The following is a 17,901-nucleotide window of genomic DNA, read 5'->3' on the forward strand; positions in this document are numbered from 1 at the left end:
ATCCTTTGGAGGATTCATGCATCTTTCAGGGCTTTTAAAACCAGTAAAACTCTTATCTGCTCAAGCTGGGCGCTCCACACATCAAAAGCTGCAGCTCTGCTGCCTGTTGGTGCTTTCCCAGGCTTGGATTCTTGATTAGCACTTCAAGGTCCAGCCCCAGCATCCCTAATGAACGTCAGGGCTTTCCTGGTGGGAGAAGGGAGGGAGGGCACTTCAGGGCCTCACCGTGGCCTGCTGCCCACCTACCTTCAACACGTGTCTGACTGAGGAGTGACAACAGGGCTGGGGCAGGGAGGGGAGCGATGTGCAGCTGATCCACAAATAAACCAGCCCTGTGGTGGCACACTGGCAGGCACCAGGGAAGTCACCAGTGGCGTGATGTCTCCTTCGGACAACCTAGCATCCTTCCTGCAGGACAGCATCTGGGTCTTGGGCTTAGCTGAGGGGGAGGAGGATGAAGATGAGCCTTTTGGGAGGGCAAAGGGGGGCAATAAAGCCCTGGCAACCTGCCTGCGCCTCCGTCATTCTCTGGGGTGGCTGTAGCAAAGTTAACAGTATTAAAAGGAGCCACATTTAAGGAGCTGCTAAGGAGTGAGATGAGTTGTTTATGATTAAATTAAATTCATATGAAAGCTAATGACCTGCCAGTGCAAGCCTTGAGTAACTTTATAATGTAATTAAAAGCCCAATGGGGAAGAGAGCTGTGGTTATGCCACGTGTTGAGGAGCTGCTGGGAAGACGGAGGCTGTGGGTGGTGCCGATGCAGAGAACTGCCTGGTCACTGCCTTGTCTCCTCTGCTGTGCCAAGGGCCAAGATGGACATAGAGTGAGGGATGCGGGAGTGGGCTGCCAGGGAGGAGAGGTGGGGTGCGACAGCTCAGCCCCCAGCTCCCAGGGGTGTGCGGGTCGTCCTGGGCAAGGCAGTTTTGCTGATCTGACCATGCCAATAACCAACGAAGCCGCCTTTTTCTGCTCAATTCATTTCCTGGATCCTTTAGGGATGTGGTCGTCGGTGGCCACGTCTTGGGGGCCGTTGTTACGGGACAAGCGCGGGGAGCGGAACCCAAATCTGGTGACGGAGCCCACGCACCGGCCCGCCGGCAAGATGGGCGAGCCCGGAGCCCCTCCAGCCCCCACGGCCACCTCAAGCAGCCACCTGGGCCCTCCGAAAACCCCTGCCCTCCCCAGGGACCTGCCTTTCGCACTCCATCCCGGGGTGGGGAGGGACCCGCGGCGCGGGGTACCCCCTGCCCGGAGCGGACACGCGTGGGGCGGGCGGCGCCGGTCGCCCCTTTAAGCGGTCGGCGGCGGGGCCGCCCCGCCGGCCGGGATAGGCCGGGGCGGGCCGGGGCCGCCTCCCGCCCCCGGCAGCGGGCGGGCGGGCGGCTCGGCTGGGCTCGTCGCGGCGCTGCAGGCTCCGGTCCCGGCTGCGAGCGGCAGAGCCTCCCCCAGCCCCGCCGCTCCCCGCTCGGCCGCCGGCGCCGGGCAGCGAGGGGCAGAGGCAGCGGCATGCCCAGGCGGAGCATCGCGGAGGTGAAGGTGCTGGACGTGCAGAAGCGGCGCATCCCCAACAAGCACTATGTGAGTGGCTCGGCTCGGCTCGGGTCGCCCGGCCCTGGGCAAACAAAGGCCGGGCGCTGCCGGCCCGCGGGCGGCCCCGCTCCCCCATGGAGCGGGGCGGGAGGGAGGACGAGGAGGAGGAGGAGGAGGAGGAGGAGGGGGGCAGCGCTGCCGGCTCTGCGGCTCCCACCCCCGGCGACTCCCGTGGGGACCACCCGGTGCGCCCCCCCCCCGCCAGCGGGGACGCGCTGCCTCTCCCCCCTCAGACCCCCACTACCGGGGGAGGCGGGCAGGGACGTCGCCGTGCTGGGGGAGGGGGTGCCAGCGCCGGGGGTGACCCTGTGCGGGACCCGGCGGGAGGTGCCCGTGAGTTGCTGCGGGTGGGATTTTGCTGGAGGGTCTCCTGGGGCAGGGGAGGAGGCGGCATCTCGGGGCACCACCGAGAGGTGCCTCTGCGGCGTTGGGCAGAGGGGCTCTGAAACCTGTTGGCTGCAGAGTCCCGGGGCAAGGGATCCCCCTGGCTCCTTCCTTCTGTGCCTGGGACGGTGCCACTGCGGAGGTGTTCCCTCGTGTCCCCGGCACCCCTTCTGCATGAGCTGCCAGGGAGCACGTTCCTGCACGCTCCAGGGCATCCTCCAAACGGTTGTGGGTTTGTCTGTTTTTGAAGGGGTTGAGTTTTTTCTTTTTACTTTTTTTTTTTTTTTTTTTTTTTTATTATTATCATTTAAACTTTGGTGTGCTTCCAGGCATCCGTGGAGACCTTGTGGGTGAATCCTGGCAACAACTGTAAAACAAAGACCAAAATGTTCTCCCTGCCTCGTTCGCCTTAGACCAGGGTGACCCAGTGACACACTGCTTGTGGCGCGTTTGGGTTGCAAAGATGGGATGTCGGCTCTGGCTGGAGCATGGCGTGTTGGCAGAGCCAGGCTCCCCAAGCTCTTGGGAGAGCAGGGGCTTCTCTGGGCCACCCCGGCTGGCTTGTGGCAGTGAGTGACAGTCGGAGGAAAGCAGAGGGCAGGCCAGCTCTAGTCAGGATGCAGGGGGAGGATAAAGGAGGGCTGTTACCCGCCTCCTTGCATCCAGGGATGTGATGTGGCTGCTGCTGCCCAACCCCTTATCACCGTTTCTTCCTCTCCTGCCCTGCCTGTGGCTTTATCGGCCCTGGCTGAGCGTGACCCCAGCTCCAGACGTGCCCCCCCGCTTCCTGCCATGTTCATCCCAGACTTACTCATTGTAGCTGGGTTATGCAGCCGATCTGGAGGAGCGTGTACGTGAGGAGGTTTGCTGAGCTGCGTACGCTGCTGTTTGTCTTGGCGGATCTGTTGCATTGCCGTCGGGTCCCGTAACAGGGCTCGGACGGGGTCGCCTGCGGCTGCTCCTCTGCTCTCACTTCTGGGCCTTCTCGTTCTCTTGATGGGGCTGGGGGCTCCTCGCACCCATCCAGATCTGCGTCCCCACGTCTGGGACGTGCACCCCAAGTACTGGACATGGTCTGTTTTGGGCACTGTCCCCGCTCACAGGGGCGAGGTGGGTGGGGTTGGGCATGGCACAAATAATCCCTGTGAGGCTGGAAAACTGGGGCAGAGGTGTTTTCTCAAAAGAGAGCCCTGTGGTGGGGCAGCTGGGTAGGGGCACAGGAGCCGATGCTCCCGGGGTGGTGGGAGAAGGCGGCCGCACACAGCCCATGACAGCACACAGCACAGACAGCTGTGCAGCGCCGCCGCTCGCGCCCTCCTCACCCGGTGGCTTGAGTCCTCTGCCTCTAACCTTTCCTTGGACTTGTCTTGGACCGAAATCCGGCAGCGAGAGCCAGTGGGGCCGAGCCCAGGGAGGGGCCGGCAGCTTGCAAGCAGCAGCCTCCCCGGGGCAGCGCTGGAGTGAATGGGAGCGCTCGCATTGTTTGAGGGAATCGATTGGAACTCGGCAGATCCACAAAGCCAGTTAATTATATGGAATCAAAACCTTCTTTTCTCTTTTTTTTTTTTTTTTCTCCTGCAAAGAGAGGGAGAGGAGTGGCAGCAAATCGTGGCTGAGTCATCTTACTTTAGGCTGTATCTGCCGGCACGCTGCAAATCCTCGTCAACCACAAAGTGTACATGTTAAACCTTTGCTCTCTGGCTTCTGATTGCTGAGCATAAACGTGCTCTCCATCCCCTGGGGCAGCTGCTTGCTCTCCCTGGGGAGGCTGGTAGAGCACACTGGCTTTTCCTCCCATTGCTCTGTGCTGGCCTGGCCGGCGGGTGACCCGCGCTGCTCGGGTTCCTCTCTGCATCGGCCACAGGCTATTCTTTGCCGGACAAAGGTGCAGTTGTGTTGGCTGTAGTGAGGCCACAGCAGAAAGTCATGAATTCCCATTTCCCAGAAAAGTGAGATCAAACCAGTGTTTCAAAGTCCTTACTGACGCCTGCGGTGGGGAGGGGCTGTAGGAAAGGCCAGTTCTATTCAAGCCAGCGTAGTTCACCCATCACCTTGGTAATTGATACAAAAAAAGTTGTGTTGCCCGGGACAAAAACTTTTGCGCTTTGCAGCTCTGATTCGAAGCAGGAGGTACAGTGTTTCTCCAAGCTGGGGGGCTCAGGCTGGATGAGGACCCGTCAAGGTGCCGGGTAGGGTTTGGGTAGCCGGGTGCCAGCTTGCACACGTGCTGAGCTGAGTGTCGGGGTTTAGCTGGGGACCCGAACACAGCCCTGTGCCCTCAAATGTGTGTGTGCCCGTGAACGGCACTGGCTCAAATCCTGGTGCAAGGGAGCATCATGCCAGCGTGCTGCAGTCTTGCCGCTTCTTGCTGCATCTGGTGGCTGTGCTTCCCTGGAAGGACATGCCGGACAACAGCATGCTTGTCCCATCTCCTGTCCATCCTCCTTACCCTGGTGACAGCCCAGTACCCGACCAGAGGGCGGGAGGAGCTGGGTGGGTTATTCAAAGGAAGCCCAGGTGTGTTTAGAGGCATTTGGGGGACAGGGGAGATGGGAATGGCCTCTTGACTGGTTTTCTCCTTGGTGAGACGTTAAACACTTTGGTGGGTACTGCAGTGAGCACCACTAGCAGGGGTCAGGCTAAGTTGCAATTAGCGGGGGCTGTTCCCCCCTTGCGTGCTTTTCTCCTTACAGTCAGCCTTGTGCTCCTGGAAGGCTCTTGCTGCCGTGGTGTTGGCATGGTGTGAGACCCATACGTCTGCTCCTGCGCTTGTCAAACCAAGTCTGCTCACACACATGGAGGGGCCGAGAGGGGAAGGATAACCGAGCTTCTTGCTCGGAGTGACAGGAGCCTTGAATTTGCTCTGCCGGCTGTGAAACCACATCACGCTGTCCTGCAGTGGCACCTCTCCTGGGCTGCTGAGCCCGGCTGCTTCAACTGCACTCGTGACGCTTGTGGCTTTAAGCTTTTTTCATGGGCAGATGGAGGCAGCAAGAAATTATCCTTTTGCAGACGTGTGTTGCAGGATGTGCTGCTCTGATTCTGTTGAGAGAGAACAACCGAGCTCAGGATGTCGGCAGCCCACCCTCCAAGGGGACTCCCATCCCTCAGGCCGTGGCTGGAGGGTCACCCTGCAGTGACATTTCCCATACAATCCTGTGTTAAGTCATTACAGCTCATGCCCCTCAGGGACGCTGCCGGCGCGGGCTCCGGGGCCGTACCACAAATCTGAAAAGGCAAAAAGTCCAAGAGCAGAGTTTAAAAATAATCATTCTGGGCGACAGAGTAGCAGACTGTCATTTCTATGGTCTGGCCAAGTCTCAAATTCTGATAAATGAATGTTTATTCAGAAAAGACCCAAAGCAAAGCCATAGTTGAAATGGACTAAATTTTCCTTTAAAGGACTTTACACGGGATCTTTTTATAGTTTTGTGTTTGTTATTCTCTAGTAGAAGTCCCCAAAATAAAGCTTCTCCCTACTAAATCCAGATTTTGGTTGGTTTTTTGCCCTTAGGCAAGCTTCAGGACCTTTTGTTTCAATGCAGCTACAATTTGTATGTTTTGTTCCGTGTGTTAATAGCAATGTCATTGAATCACGTCTTCATTTCTACCATCCTGTCCACCAAGAACACTTCCATAGTTCATATAGTTTTAAATGGTTGCTCCAGAGGACAAACCAAAAATATACATATACATCCGACAGGAAAGGAAGAGCAGCATGCTCTTTGGTTGTTAGTTTATTGGAAAATCTGGACTATGCTCTTGCAGGACGTCCTTTCCTGGCCTCCATGCACACACGTGCCACTTTGAAAAAGGGAAATTTAAACAAAGTGTGCGGCATACATGTATTTTGCAAGCTCAGTTAACAAGATAGCAAACTTTAAACAAGGTGAACACCCATGCATATTGAAACACCTCATTTGTGGCAGCTGCCTTGTGAAAGTAATTAGCAGTGCGTGTTGGAATCTGGTGCCTAGATGATAGCATCTATGGATATTTTAAAACAAGTTTGATGAAAAACGCTTTCAAAAGGCAAGCGTATTGTATTTTTCACGTGGAATTTGTGACGTGATAGTAGATGTCTACTCTGCTTCTGTTCCTTGTAGTGGCTGTTGGTGGTTTCATTCGTTGTCCAACCCAACCCTGTTGCTTATCTGGAATTGATTATGGAACATTCAGAGAAGAGTGCTCAAAAGGCAAGAGGACGAGAGCTGCTAATCTATAGATTCTGTTGTTCTTAGGTGCCTTACACGTGTAGAGCAGCTGTCTTCTGAAGACCGTGTGCCCCATGGACCTGCGTGTCGTGGGCCCCTGGTCCTGACTTGCCCAGCTGGAGCAGGGCTCTGCGGGGACCGGCGCAGTATCACCTTGTACGGCTGCGTTATTTCTGCCGTTCTGAATCATGCCGGTTGCTTGGCTTAAGAAGGACGTTGGGGGATGACTCCCCCCGTGCCACGCTCTCTGGGGAGCGTGACTGTGCTCTTGGTATGGTGGGAATGTCCTGTGGGGAACCGAAGGAGCTGTGTGTGTGTCTAGATTGAGGGAACAGGAGGTTAAGATGAATAGTGTGAAATCCATCCAGGGGTTGTTACTTAAGCTGGGAAGGAAAGAGAGCAAAAGCGAAACCAGAATGTATGAAGTAAGGCTGAACCCAGGAAGCTGGAGCCTCTGCCACGGCAAAGAGTTTCTGAGCATTGGTGGCCCCCAGAGGTTTGAGGGCTTTCTCAGCATCCTCAGCAGTGTTTTGCTGCCGTATCCTGTGGTTCTGCTGTATCTCATCCCATTTCCCATCAGCTGGCCGATGCTCTCCTGCTCGAGGGAGGCCACAGGCAGGGCGCTGGGAGCCCGTAGCTGGTAGAAATTTGGACCTGTCCTTGCGCCTGGCGCTGCTGTGCTGCACAGCGTTACAGAGCTCACCAGTCCTTCCTTTCCCCCACCCTCTCCAGAGAGCTGTGGCTTAAGGGAGCGCTATTGGCTTTGTGGATGAAAACCAACACTCAAACGCAAACTCTCCTTTGTTTTTCTTCCCTAGTCATGTTACTTAAGACTGTTGAAAAACTTGAATGTCGCAGTTCAGTGCAAGGGCCGAATCCTGCCTGGCACACGGCCACTGAGGCGGATGGAGCTCTGTGTGGAAAGCTGGTGCTCGTACATGATTCCAGCAGTGAACCTGGGTGTAGGGGCCACCCATCGCCTCTGCCCGCTTGGAGGGATGGTGACCTTGATCCCTCGCAGCTTTGCTTTGGAGGGTATCTCTGTCTTCCGGCCGTTTCACGTAGCAGTGGGAAATAGGAAACAAATGGATCCATATGTTTGACCTTCAGTGTGACTGAGAGCAAACAGGCGGGTGCGCATGTTGTAGGGCCGAGGGGTCTGCTCCACGGCTGAGCGGGGCTCGGTGCGTTGTCCTCGGGGTGCCCGTGGTTGGTGTGCCCTGGTGAGCCGTGCAACAGCGGAGCGGGAAGAGCCGTTGCTCGCTGGGGTTTTAGGGAGGGAACAGCCGAAGGGAGGAATCAGAGCGAGGGGAGGTGGCTGCTTTGTAGTCCTGGGTGCGTGGGCAGATTAGTTTGGGTTATTTGCCGCGGCAGTGAGGATATGCCCGTCCTCATGCTGCCTGCATCCCCGTTACCCAGCTCCTCCCTGCAGCTCTGACTTGTTGCTTCCGCCTCTCTCCTCTGCTAGAGCAGAGGGACCGCAGCAGCATCCCCCATGCCCTGCAGTTACCGCTGGGATGCGTTTCCTTGCTTTTCCCAGTGCTGTCTGAACTGGCATGACCCTTCTCCCGGCTCTCCCTGTCCACAGAGCAGGAGCGAGGGGGTGACAAGGTGTCTGGGGATGGAGCGGGGGCCCGGCTGTCCCTCTCCCACTCTGAGCTTCGGTGTCCCACGGCACAAGATCCCCGCTCTCCCCCTCCCAGCCCCGCACGCCTGCGGCAGCGCAGGCTGATGGAGAGGGGCCAAGCACAGCAGCTCACCGCCAAGAACTTTCTTTGTTTCCAGCCACCTCCCTCCTTTTTTTTCTTTTCCTCTTACAATTTCCCACTCCCTTTTCTATATTAAACCCTGCTCTGGTTTGGCTCGATCCCTCAGCTCCTTTGGTTTCTCTGCCCCTTTGAATTTCTCGGTGCTCCTTTCTCGCGGCAGCGGCCGAAGCCAGGGTGCGAGGCGCTCGCATCACTTCCCTGTGTTTTGGGGTGTGGGGGAGTGCGGGTGGAATCAAGAGACTGATGCTTTTTCCTCTTCTACTGGCGAAAGATGCTTTAAAGATGTGGAGTTTTCCACAGAGAGGTTTATTGTACATAGTCTCCCTGGACCCGAGACCACACAGGCTCAAACCCATTGCAGACAGCTCTGCCTCTGCTGGAGGCTGTTATGTCTGGCTTTGCCGTAGGAGCTCTGCTGGGTGGCTGGGGACCTACGCCGATGCCCGTCGGTGGTGGGTGGGCAGAGCTGAGTGTCCCTGCAGCCCCATGGGGGTGTCTTTCCAAGTGACCGTGGCGTTGCTTTCTGCCCTGCTGTCGTTTACGTGCCTCTGGTGTGGAAACGGGAGGGTCTCGGCGTGTGGGAGCTCTGGGTGCGGGGTTGCTTCGGGGCTGGGATTGCTGCAGAGCCACCCAGGGAGGGCTGTGCCGTGCCAGGGCGTGCTGCTGGCGGGCTGTTGGCTTGCAGGGCTGTGTCGGTGCGGGTGTGCTGCCCCTGTGCTCCAGCTGGCGTAACGGGATGGTGCTGAGCTCGGCGTGGATTTGCTGCCTCCAGTCGTATGCCAGGTGCCAGGCAGAGCTTGCGGGCCGGCCAGCTAGCCCGCCCGCTCCCCAAAGCCTTATTTGTGGGCTTTATGTGTGCCCCCCACAGCCGGGACACTTTGCAAGTCTCCTTGAAAAACTTGGGAAAGCTGCTGTGGGAGGAGAGAGGCCGAAACTGTAGCTCTAGGTTTTCCTGCAACTTCAGTCTGCCTTTTTCCTCCTCAAATTTAAGCAGTCCAGGCTGCTTCCCAGGTTGTGTTTTATGCATGTCCGTTGTGTGTTTACGCCAGCGGTCCAGAAGTGATTCTTCTAGGAGGTCACACGGCCTCATGTTTCAAGAACGGGAAACTGTTTCTGTTAGGGTTTTTTTTGGGTATCTTCTTAATTCCATTGCCTCAAGTCAGCTGCTTGAATCATCTCCTCTCCAGCCACGTTGTTGTATGGAACAACGTGCCTCTTGGGGAAGGTGCCAGACTGAGGGCTTGTGAAGGACACCGGAGTCCATGGTCCCTTTGAGCGGTGGAAGTTGCCGGGACCCATTGCTATCTGCAGCACCGAGGGTCTTTATCAGTCCCTGGAAGAATACTTCTGGGGTCTGATGGCTCCCAGGGCTTGTGCTTGCTACTTCATTTCTTCAAGAGGAAAAATAAAATAACATTAAATCTCTGGCTGCCCTTTCAGATAGGCATAATTTGTGCTGGCTTCTCGTCCCCTCTGTTCTCGTGCTCTGGTCCCTGTGACTCTGACCGCGCTGGATGTGGGTCTGAGCTGGCTCCTGCTCTTCTGGCGATGCCCGACACGGGAGCTGGCGCCCTGCATGGGGTGCTGTCCTGCCCCACAGGGATGTCCTGGGTCTCCCTCTGGCATTCATCCGCTGTGGGTCCCCTGCGTGTCCCCCGGGGGCTGTAGAGCCCTTGCTGCCATGTGAGCTGACTGGCAGCTCTCGTTGACAGCTCTCTTACGGTTGGCCAGGTGCCATTTGCATTTCTTTTAGCAACCTGTCATTTTTTGACAGTTCTCTTATGAGGGTTTTCAGTCCCACTTTCCACCGGCCCGCTCTCCCTCGGAGGTGCTTCTCCAGAGATGCTGGCCAGGAGGGAGCAGTGGCAGACACGGGGTTACACTGGGGGGACACCGAGCTTGCAGTGCCCAGCTGGGCCCAGCTGCAAGATCCCTGGGGCCTTTTTCCCATCTTTATATTTCTGTTTGGGGCACTCGATTTCTAATCTGGCCAAGGAGAATCCTGGGCGATGGAGGTCCTGATGGTAAACATCTCGAGCGGTACTTTTTAAGTAGTTGATAAGCGGCCAGTTCCTTGTAATGTGTGGAGCTGGAGGAACCCAGGGAGTTTGGGAGCCAAATCCCCATGGTGTCTGTGTGAGTTCAGCCTTTTGCATCTGCAGGTTTCCATTTTCTGTGAAGGATCTGATCCGCTTCTGCCTTTCAAGGGACAGGAGCACGGGGAGCGTTTGGCGTCATTGTGAAGTGCTCCTCTCTCGCAGCATTAAACAACATCCATCTGCACCTCCAAAACTGTCCCAGGGCCTCTGCACCCGCTGTGAAAAGCCCCCCGGAGCGGAGGGCAGGTCTTGTTCCCTTGCTTTGGTCTTGGCTGCAGCTCTGGCAAGGTTGTCCCACCAGGAACTCCTGCTCCGTAACTCCGCTTGCTGCAGCGTGGGCCTGCAGTTTCCCGATGCGAGGGCAAGGAGAGGAGTGATGGGAGGTTCAGAGTATGCGCATGGGGCTTTCTTAATCCCAAAAGCAGGATTTTGAGTGTATTTGAGTGACCCTGAAAGCTCTGTACCCCTCCTCTGCGCCTTGCTGTAGTAGGACCAACGCTGTGAGTTGCGTACGAAGGATTTCGGAAGCAGGGGCATGAATTTCAGCCTCCCCTGGCCTGTGGCTGAAATGAAGCTCGGGAGGGTTGAGCCCCGGTGACTTCTGCCTGTTGCAAAGCTCTGCCTGGCCCGTTGCCTTCAGGCATCAGACCTAGCTGCGGGTTTTGACCTGACATGTGTGCGCCAACGTAGGCTGGAGCGGAGCGAGGGATGGAGGCTCTTGGGCTGGGAGTGGGGCAGGGTAAGCCATCCTTTCCGGAGGGAAGGGAGGGAGGGGAGGCACCGGTTCCCAGGTTTCACCGAGTCAGCTCGTTCCCTTCATGGTGCAGACCCCACCGCTGGCCCGGGAAGGGCTTTAAATATTTAGATAGCCCTGCCTGTTGGTTTTGGCCATGGGCCCAGGCCACGTGATGGGGTTGCAGAGCCCCCCTCCTGGATCTGGCCGCCCGCCACCTCCCTGCCATCTGCTCAGCTCTCCCCACCCCTTGAGGAAACGGCGGAGCGGGATCCGAGCAGTGGCCCCCCCCCGTTCCCATCAATGCTCCCTGTGGGTACACATCCCCGAGGCAGCTCCAGCTGCAGCCCCAGGAGATCCCCTCGCTCTTTGCATGGAAAGGGCCTGCTGGTGGTTTCTCTGTGTTATTTCTTTGAAGGACCGTAGAAATCGGAGCTGGAGAAGACCCATGAAATAACTGTTTCCACATGTCCTCACCCACACAGCTGGGCTGGGAAAAAGCTCGTCCTCAAAGCAGCCTCTGCAGGACCAAGGGTTGCAGGAGTGGGTGATGGAGTGGCTCCTACCAGGACAAAATTGTGTTTGTTTAAGCTGCTGCTTCATGGGGGGTGCTCCTGGCAGGTCATGGAGGCCAGGGAGGGAAACTTCAGACCAAATGCAATGTTTTCAAAACTGTCTTGATGGTATAAAGTCCCTTCCAAAAGCACCTGAGAAAGGGATGTGTGGGTGCTTGTGGTAGCTCAGTGCCTTGTCATCTCTAGTCCCTGTGAAAACCTTCACTGGTGGCCAACTGCAGCTTTCTTCGCTTACAAAATCTGCACTTTTGTTGTTAGTTAAGGAGAGCATCTGAGGTACGCTTTCTGGTGTCTTTTTTTGCCTCTAGGACAGCAGGGACTGGATTAGGTATTGTCAGAGACCAAGACCTGTGATGGTTTTGGCCAACTGAATACCTCGGTGGGATTGGGCTGTTAGTGAAGGACGAGGGGTATTCACAAGGAGAAAGAAAGCCAGCTTTACTGAGAGGGTGTTTTTATAGATACTGAGGAGCTGTGGGCTTCCCCATCTTTTCTGCTTCCCACAAGTAGGCGAGGAGATACCCCGGGAGACCTTTCTGGGGATGTTCGAGAAACGATTACCCAGACTCCTGTCAGATCTGCATTTCAGCAAAATAGGAGTGAGCTTGTCGGTTGGGAGAAATGCTCCTTCCCTCAATTGCAAAGGGTATAATAAAGCGTGGTGTGCCCTCAAATCTCATGGCTTTATTACCCTTAAGAGCTTTGAATTCATTTTGGCTTGAGCGAATCCACATCCTGATTAAAATCCCAGTCTAATAAGCTGTTGACTCCAAATAAAGGCAGGATAGGAATAAACAGTGAAGAAAAGTTGGCTCTTCCTCCTGCCCCAGTGGAAGGCTTTCTCCAGGCAGGCAGCCAGCAGTGATATAACCCCGTAAAGTGCTGTGGACTGGTAAGAAAGCTGGGATATCAGCTGAGCTTCCAACCAAAATGAGCTCATGCTGGCCTGCCGGCAAGTCCTGGGGTGAGGGTAAAGGCGGCTTGGATGCTTTCTTAGCGTCAGGTTAACGCTTAGTTTGCTGATGGTGTGGTGGTGACCGTATGGATGCTGTCAGATATTTCACAGGCCACATCACGCAACTTAACCTGTTTTCTTTGCAAACTATGTTCAGCCAAGTTGTCCATGGCCTGTTGAGGTCTAGGAGCATGTGCTCTAATAGGTACTGTGCCCATCCCAGTGCAGAGTACTAGTAAAGCCATGTTTGGTGGTGAGCACAGTGTCCGGGCCCCTCTTGTAGCAAACCGTGGTCCATCCAGGTCTCCACAGCTGCTACGGATGCTGTCTTGCAGGAGCCCTCTGTCTTCCTTGTGTTAATATGCAGAAAGCACAGGTCCTTCAGCTCAAAAAAAAGAATTTGTGAATGAAAGGAGAGGATTGTGGTTAGCTGAATAAGGCCTAAGAGGTGATGCTGAGCAATTTGGATTTTGTCTGGGAGAGGGTGGTGGTGCCTGTGACACCCAGACAGCTCACTGCAAGTCAGCAAAGCCGTCGCAGCTGTGCTTGGGCTGATCAGCTGGTTTAGGAAAAGGGGTCGTTGAATTGCTGGGTTGAAAGTACTGAAGTTCTTTATTTTAGCAGTAAGAGCTTGCTTCATCTTGCTGCCTCTTTTTCCGTCTTAATTTGGAAGTGATTCCACTGGGAAGAGGTTGTGGTTCCTCAGGAGTCTCCTCACCTTGGTAGGTCACGCTGCATCAGCCCTCGGAGCAGCAAAGTGACCTTTCGATTAGATTTTTAGTAAAGCATTCAAGTAGGTTTGACGAGCTCAAATAATTTAGCACTGTGCTATCTATTTGAGTCTCCTGGTGTTTGAGTTTCGATATTGGGCTGGGATGTTGGTCACATTCCAGTATCTGGAAAAACGTGCGTCTCTGTGGAAACCTTGTGAAACTCTTAAGGGGTTCAGTTTTAAACACCAAAACATCAGCATCCTAAGAGCCTTCACGCTTCATTATGTTAACCGGAGTTCTAGCAGGTCCGTTCACCTGAGCATCTGAATGTTTTGTTCGTGCTTCAGTGAATTGACACTTGAATTTGTGGTGGAAATAAGCAGGACGTGGGAATTATTAGAAGAAAAATTGAACATGTCGTTGTTCTGCGTAGTCAATCTGTTATCAGTTAGTGAAGGCTGAGGTTTGCATCACTTGAGTGTTACACTGGCATCTCATCAAGGGTCATCTTTGGTTTCTGTGAGCAACAAGCGAGGACATTAGATAAGTAATTGCACAATTCTGTTATTTGCTTGTTGTCTTTCATAGGAGAATAAAAAAAAACTGAGTTGGGTGGGTTCTTTTTTGCATTCATCACCAGTAAAAACCTGATCATGTGGTCTGTGAATAACCTGCAATTATTAGGATGGATCGTGTTGCATTTTAAGGAACAGGAGGGTAATTTGCACCCCAGTAAGTTTAAGTAAACAAAACCTCAGAGCTGCTTATGGAAGAACAGACGGAGTTTTGAACCTTGTGGGTTTGTGTTCTTGGAAAACCCAGCCCCGGGACCTAGGCTGGTGGTGGTGACTTGCTGCGGGCTGCAGTTTTGGGATGTCTACATCAAACCTGATGCTGCAGCCATCGGTGGGATGGCCAAGGCATAGTTATTAACTCGTAATGTGTCTGGAGAGACTTTAACTGTTTTTACATAGAAGCACCCTTTCACATGTGATGTATGGCCCTGTTTAGGGATAGGGAGCTGTCTTACTTCACAACTATCAATACGCATTTAGTAGACAGTGAAGCTGCAGCAGTGGAGCTTAACGACTTAGTCTTACATATTTTCTAGAACTGCTGAAATGACTTTAAGTGCTCCCATGAACTTCCCTGGTTGATGCCCAGCCGTGGGGGCTGCGTTGGCAGCTTTAGCAGCGTTTGGGTTGCGGTGCGGGTTGTTGGGTTGCTCCTCTCTGACTTCTTCCTCTTGTTCCCTGCAGGTGTACATCATCAAAGTCACCTGGTCCAATGGGTCCACAGAAGTCATATACCGACGGTACAGCAAGTTCTTCGACCTGCAGGTAAGCATTTCGCCAGTTCTTGGGGTTTTGACGTCGGAGGGTGGAAGACTGTGGTCAGTTGAGAAGCGTGGTTTCTGCCTTGCGCTAAGCATGCCTTTCGTAATCTACCAGAAAATGTTTTGATCTGAGGAAACTTAAATGCAATTTTGGACATTCTTGAACAAAGCAAGAACAGGGCAACTTCGAAAGGCGGACATTTGGGGTTAGAGCTTTGCTGTGACTCCCTGGACTAAATGCACGTGGGGCTGCCTAGGTGTCCTCGAATTCCTCCAAAATCTGTGCAAGTGGTGCGGTCCTTGTTGGGGTTTTTTGTTTGCTTGGTGGGGGGGGGGGGGATAAAGTTAGGCCTAAAATCCATTTCTGTGGAGCTAATACCATGCCTTTCCCAACTGCTATCACAGCAAAACAGGACTGCTGGCGAAAAGTGCCGATTCCCTGGGTCCGTGTCCTGCTGGCTGGCGTTTTGGGGAGCGGGCACTGGGGAAGTGCCCGGTGTGGAGCAGTGCCAGCCTGGAGGGCAGCTGACAGCAGCCGCTTTAGCAATCACCTCCTGGTGCAGGGGATAGAAGGGAAAAAATGGAGCCGGGAGGGAGGGAGGAGGCTGGAAAGGCAATCGGGACAGGCTGGGTTGCAGAAAACTGAAGCTGGTGTTCTGGGCAAGCAGGCAAAGGGTGTTTTCCACCCCCTCCTTGGTGGAGATGAGCCAAGGGGTCTGGCCGAGCTTTATGAGCCAAAACACAAACTGAGCTGCTGGAACAGGCTCTGTGCAGATGAGAAAGGAAAATGCATGAAGTGATCTATGGACCAGCAAGCAGCTGCCAGAAAAGTCACTGGCACGTCCGTCTTGGCCCATGCGCGGGACTGGGAGAGGAGCTGGGCACGTGAAGGTGAACATCGCTATATGCTTTATTTGAAAGGGTGCTGTGGTTGCCTAGGAAGGCGGATGCCTTTGCTGAAATCGCTGCGTCCAGACACAAATACACTGCTAAAATTACAGTGCATCTGGGCCTGCCTAGCACAGCAAACCCAGTGGGAGCCCAGATGGCTTTCCCAGGTTCAGCTGGCTTCAGGTCAGCCTGGGATTGTTTGAGACGGCTGCTCGCGTCGATGGCGCCCTGTCCCTTGCCCAACAAGGCACCTTCTGCAGAGCCGTGGACATGGCCATGAGGGTGACCATGTCGGGTAAGCCCTGGCCAGCCAGCGAGAGCCCGGCTTTGGCAAGACCCCGGGTGTCCGTACCCTGCCCCGTGCTGCTGTCCTGCAGCATCCTGCCGGGCAAGGTAAGGTAGGGTGGCACGGGCGGCTGCTGGTGCAGGCAGGGGTTAAGCTGTGCGCAGCTGCTTGTGTAACCAAGGAAATATTAAAGTAAATAAACAGGGAACAGCTGTTGGGCAGCAGCCAGGGCTGGAAGGAAATGGAGCTCAGCGCTTCCTTCTCCACAGCATCTCGTCTTCGGTGGTGCTCCAAGGTGGTGGCCGAGCTCAATCCATCATTTGCTGCAAGGGGGGCACAGTCTATGTGTGATAAACCAATGCCTCCAGCTGTGCCGTCTCCCTGGGCTGCCTTGCTCCTCGTGGGGAAGGACATGGAGGGAAATAGTGGCCGTCCTTCCTCTCTTCCTCCCCTTCCATCTTGGCTGGAGCTGTGCACATTCCTAGATGGAAAGCATCGTCACTGGAGGCTGTCTGGAGCCAGAGATTCAAACTGGCTCTGCAAAACACCCTAGAGCATCTTTAGAGGCAGAGATGCTTTATATATATGTCATGGTGCAGATGGGAAGGTTTAAAGCAAACATCTCCCCCCTTCCCTGTTCTTTGCAGCTTTTTCTTAAAAAAAAAAAAAAAAAAAAAAAAAAAGTAACCACTCCTTTTTGGCTCTGTTGAAAGAATGAATGAAATTGTGGTTTTTGCCTTCCTTCCCCCTTATCACACATGCTTCCTGGTGTCCTTATTTTAAACTTGTGGTGCAGTACAGTGGAAATTGGATTGAAAGGCGAGGAGTGAAACAGATCCGCTTAGCACAGTGGAAAAAAATGCTCTAGGTAGGCTTGGTAGCACTTACTGTTGCCGTTGCTGGAGGCCTTTATTATATGACTGATGGATGATTCTATGCCAATTTTAGCTCTTTAGGCAGAAATTTTCCATGCTGGAAATTATTCATGCCTCCGGTTATTAAAGAAAAACCCCAAACCCCCACAAAATAACTGATTGGCTAAAATGGTTCGGCTGCTTCTGAAAACATAGTAAGAGGGGAAAAATATTTTTGCCGGGTCCAGTTCTGATGATCTTCTCGATGACTGCAGGAAGAATTGGAAACTTGAGCCGCAGGTGATCCCTGTGTCAAGAATCTGTCTTTCATGTTATCCAGTGAAAATCCATCCAAATTTATTCATACTTAGGGCCTTGAGCAATCACAGTACATGCATGTTTGGGTAGAGATATTTGTTAGTTTAATATCTATGTTCCCAGTGATTCTGGCTGCCTTTTCCATGCTCCTGCCAGAAGCCGAGCAGGGTTTTGTTTTTTCAATAGCAGCTCTGGCCACATTCGGGTGAAGGTTGGTGCAGCCTCTTTTGCTGTCGATGACCCTCCTGCTAATCCCAGGCAGGAGGACACGGAAGCCATTTGATCCAAGTAGGAGAGGGGAGAAGAACTTCTTGGAGCGGGAGCGAGGGCTGGTGGGGACCAGGGTGGGGGCTGATGTGATGCCGCAGTTCGGAGCAGCCCAGGCACGGTTATTGGGGATTTTCTCCTGATATTCCCTGTGGGGCCACAGCTGAACCACTTGTCACCTTCCATTGTGGCCAAACAATTATTTTAGGAGTAGGGCCAAGTCAAACACATGCACACTTACTACTGAGAGCCTCGCCGGCTAGCCTACTCCCACTGCAACCGGAGGGCAAAGTATTCTTCCCTCCCCAGCCAGGCAGGAATGACACTCAAAAAACCTCCAGCTCAGCCGAGACAGGGGTGAAGCCTGGAGTTTGCCCAGTGCTGGGCTCTGTCTCCGTCTGGATGCAGAGACGCGAGACCAGCCGCGTTCCCCATACTGGAATGGGGAATGTCGAAGGCCACCTTGCTGGTCGCAGTGATGCCGCAGGCTGTGCTGTTGTCGGCTGGGAGCGTTCAAGGTTTTGTCTGAATACTGTGAACTTCCAGAGCTGTTCCCTTTGGCTGTCACCGATACCCCTTTTCTGCAAAAGTCCTGGTTTACAGCTCATCGCTGTAGCAGTCTTTCCAAGCACTGTCCCATTTTTCTCTTCCAAGGGTGGCAAGACCTCCTCTGTCTGCCTAATTACCCCTTTTCATTGCTTTGGCCGCACCATGAGCCATCCGCTGGTCATGCAGGAGATGATTGTCACCTCCTCTCTAAGGGCCGGTGACCCACACTCGTTCCGCAATTCAGCCTGTGTGTCCCAGCACGAGGCACAGGCTGTCTCCTCCTGGTCCCGGTCCAGCTTTTCAAGCAGATGAAGTGGTGGCCCTCATCCCTTGGGAAGCGTGCAGGTCATAGCCTTTCCTGCTCT

At 54.3% G+C, this 17,901-nt stretch overlaps 1 protein-coding gene across 4 annotated transcripts in view; it reads left to right on the plus strand.

Moving 5' to 3' along the window:
- Positions 1 to 1,378: 1,378 nt before the first annotated feature.
- The window catches only part of SH3PXD2B (SH3 and PX domains 2B), a 77,368-nt gene continuing 60,845 nt past the window's right edge, over positions 1,379 to 17,901 (plus strand). For all 4 annotated transcript variants that reach the window (XM_074603906.1, XM_074603908.1, XM_074603907.1 and 1 more), the window contains exons 1-2: positions 1,379 to 1,581; positions 14,295 to 14,375. In XM_074603906.1, coding sequence (XP_074460007.1) covers positions 1,510 to 1,581; positions 14,295 to 14,375 — 153 coding nt within the window. In that variant the 5' untranslated portion in view covers positions 1,379 to 1,509. The remainder of the gene's footprint in view (positions 1,582 to 14,294; positions 14,376 to 17,901) is intronic.

Source organism: Larus michahellis, chromosome 11 (genome assembly GCF_964199755.1).
Source record: "Larus michahellis chromosome 11, bLarMic1.1, whole genome shotgun sequence".
Lineage (NCBI taxonomy): Eukaryota > Metazoa > Chordata > Aves > Charadriiformes > Laridae > Larus > Larus michahellis.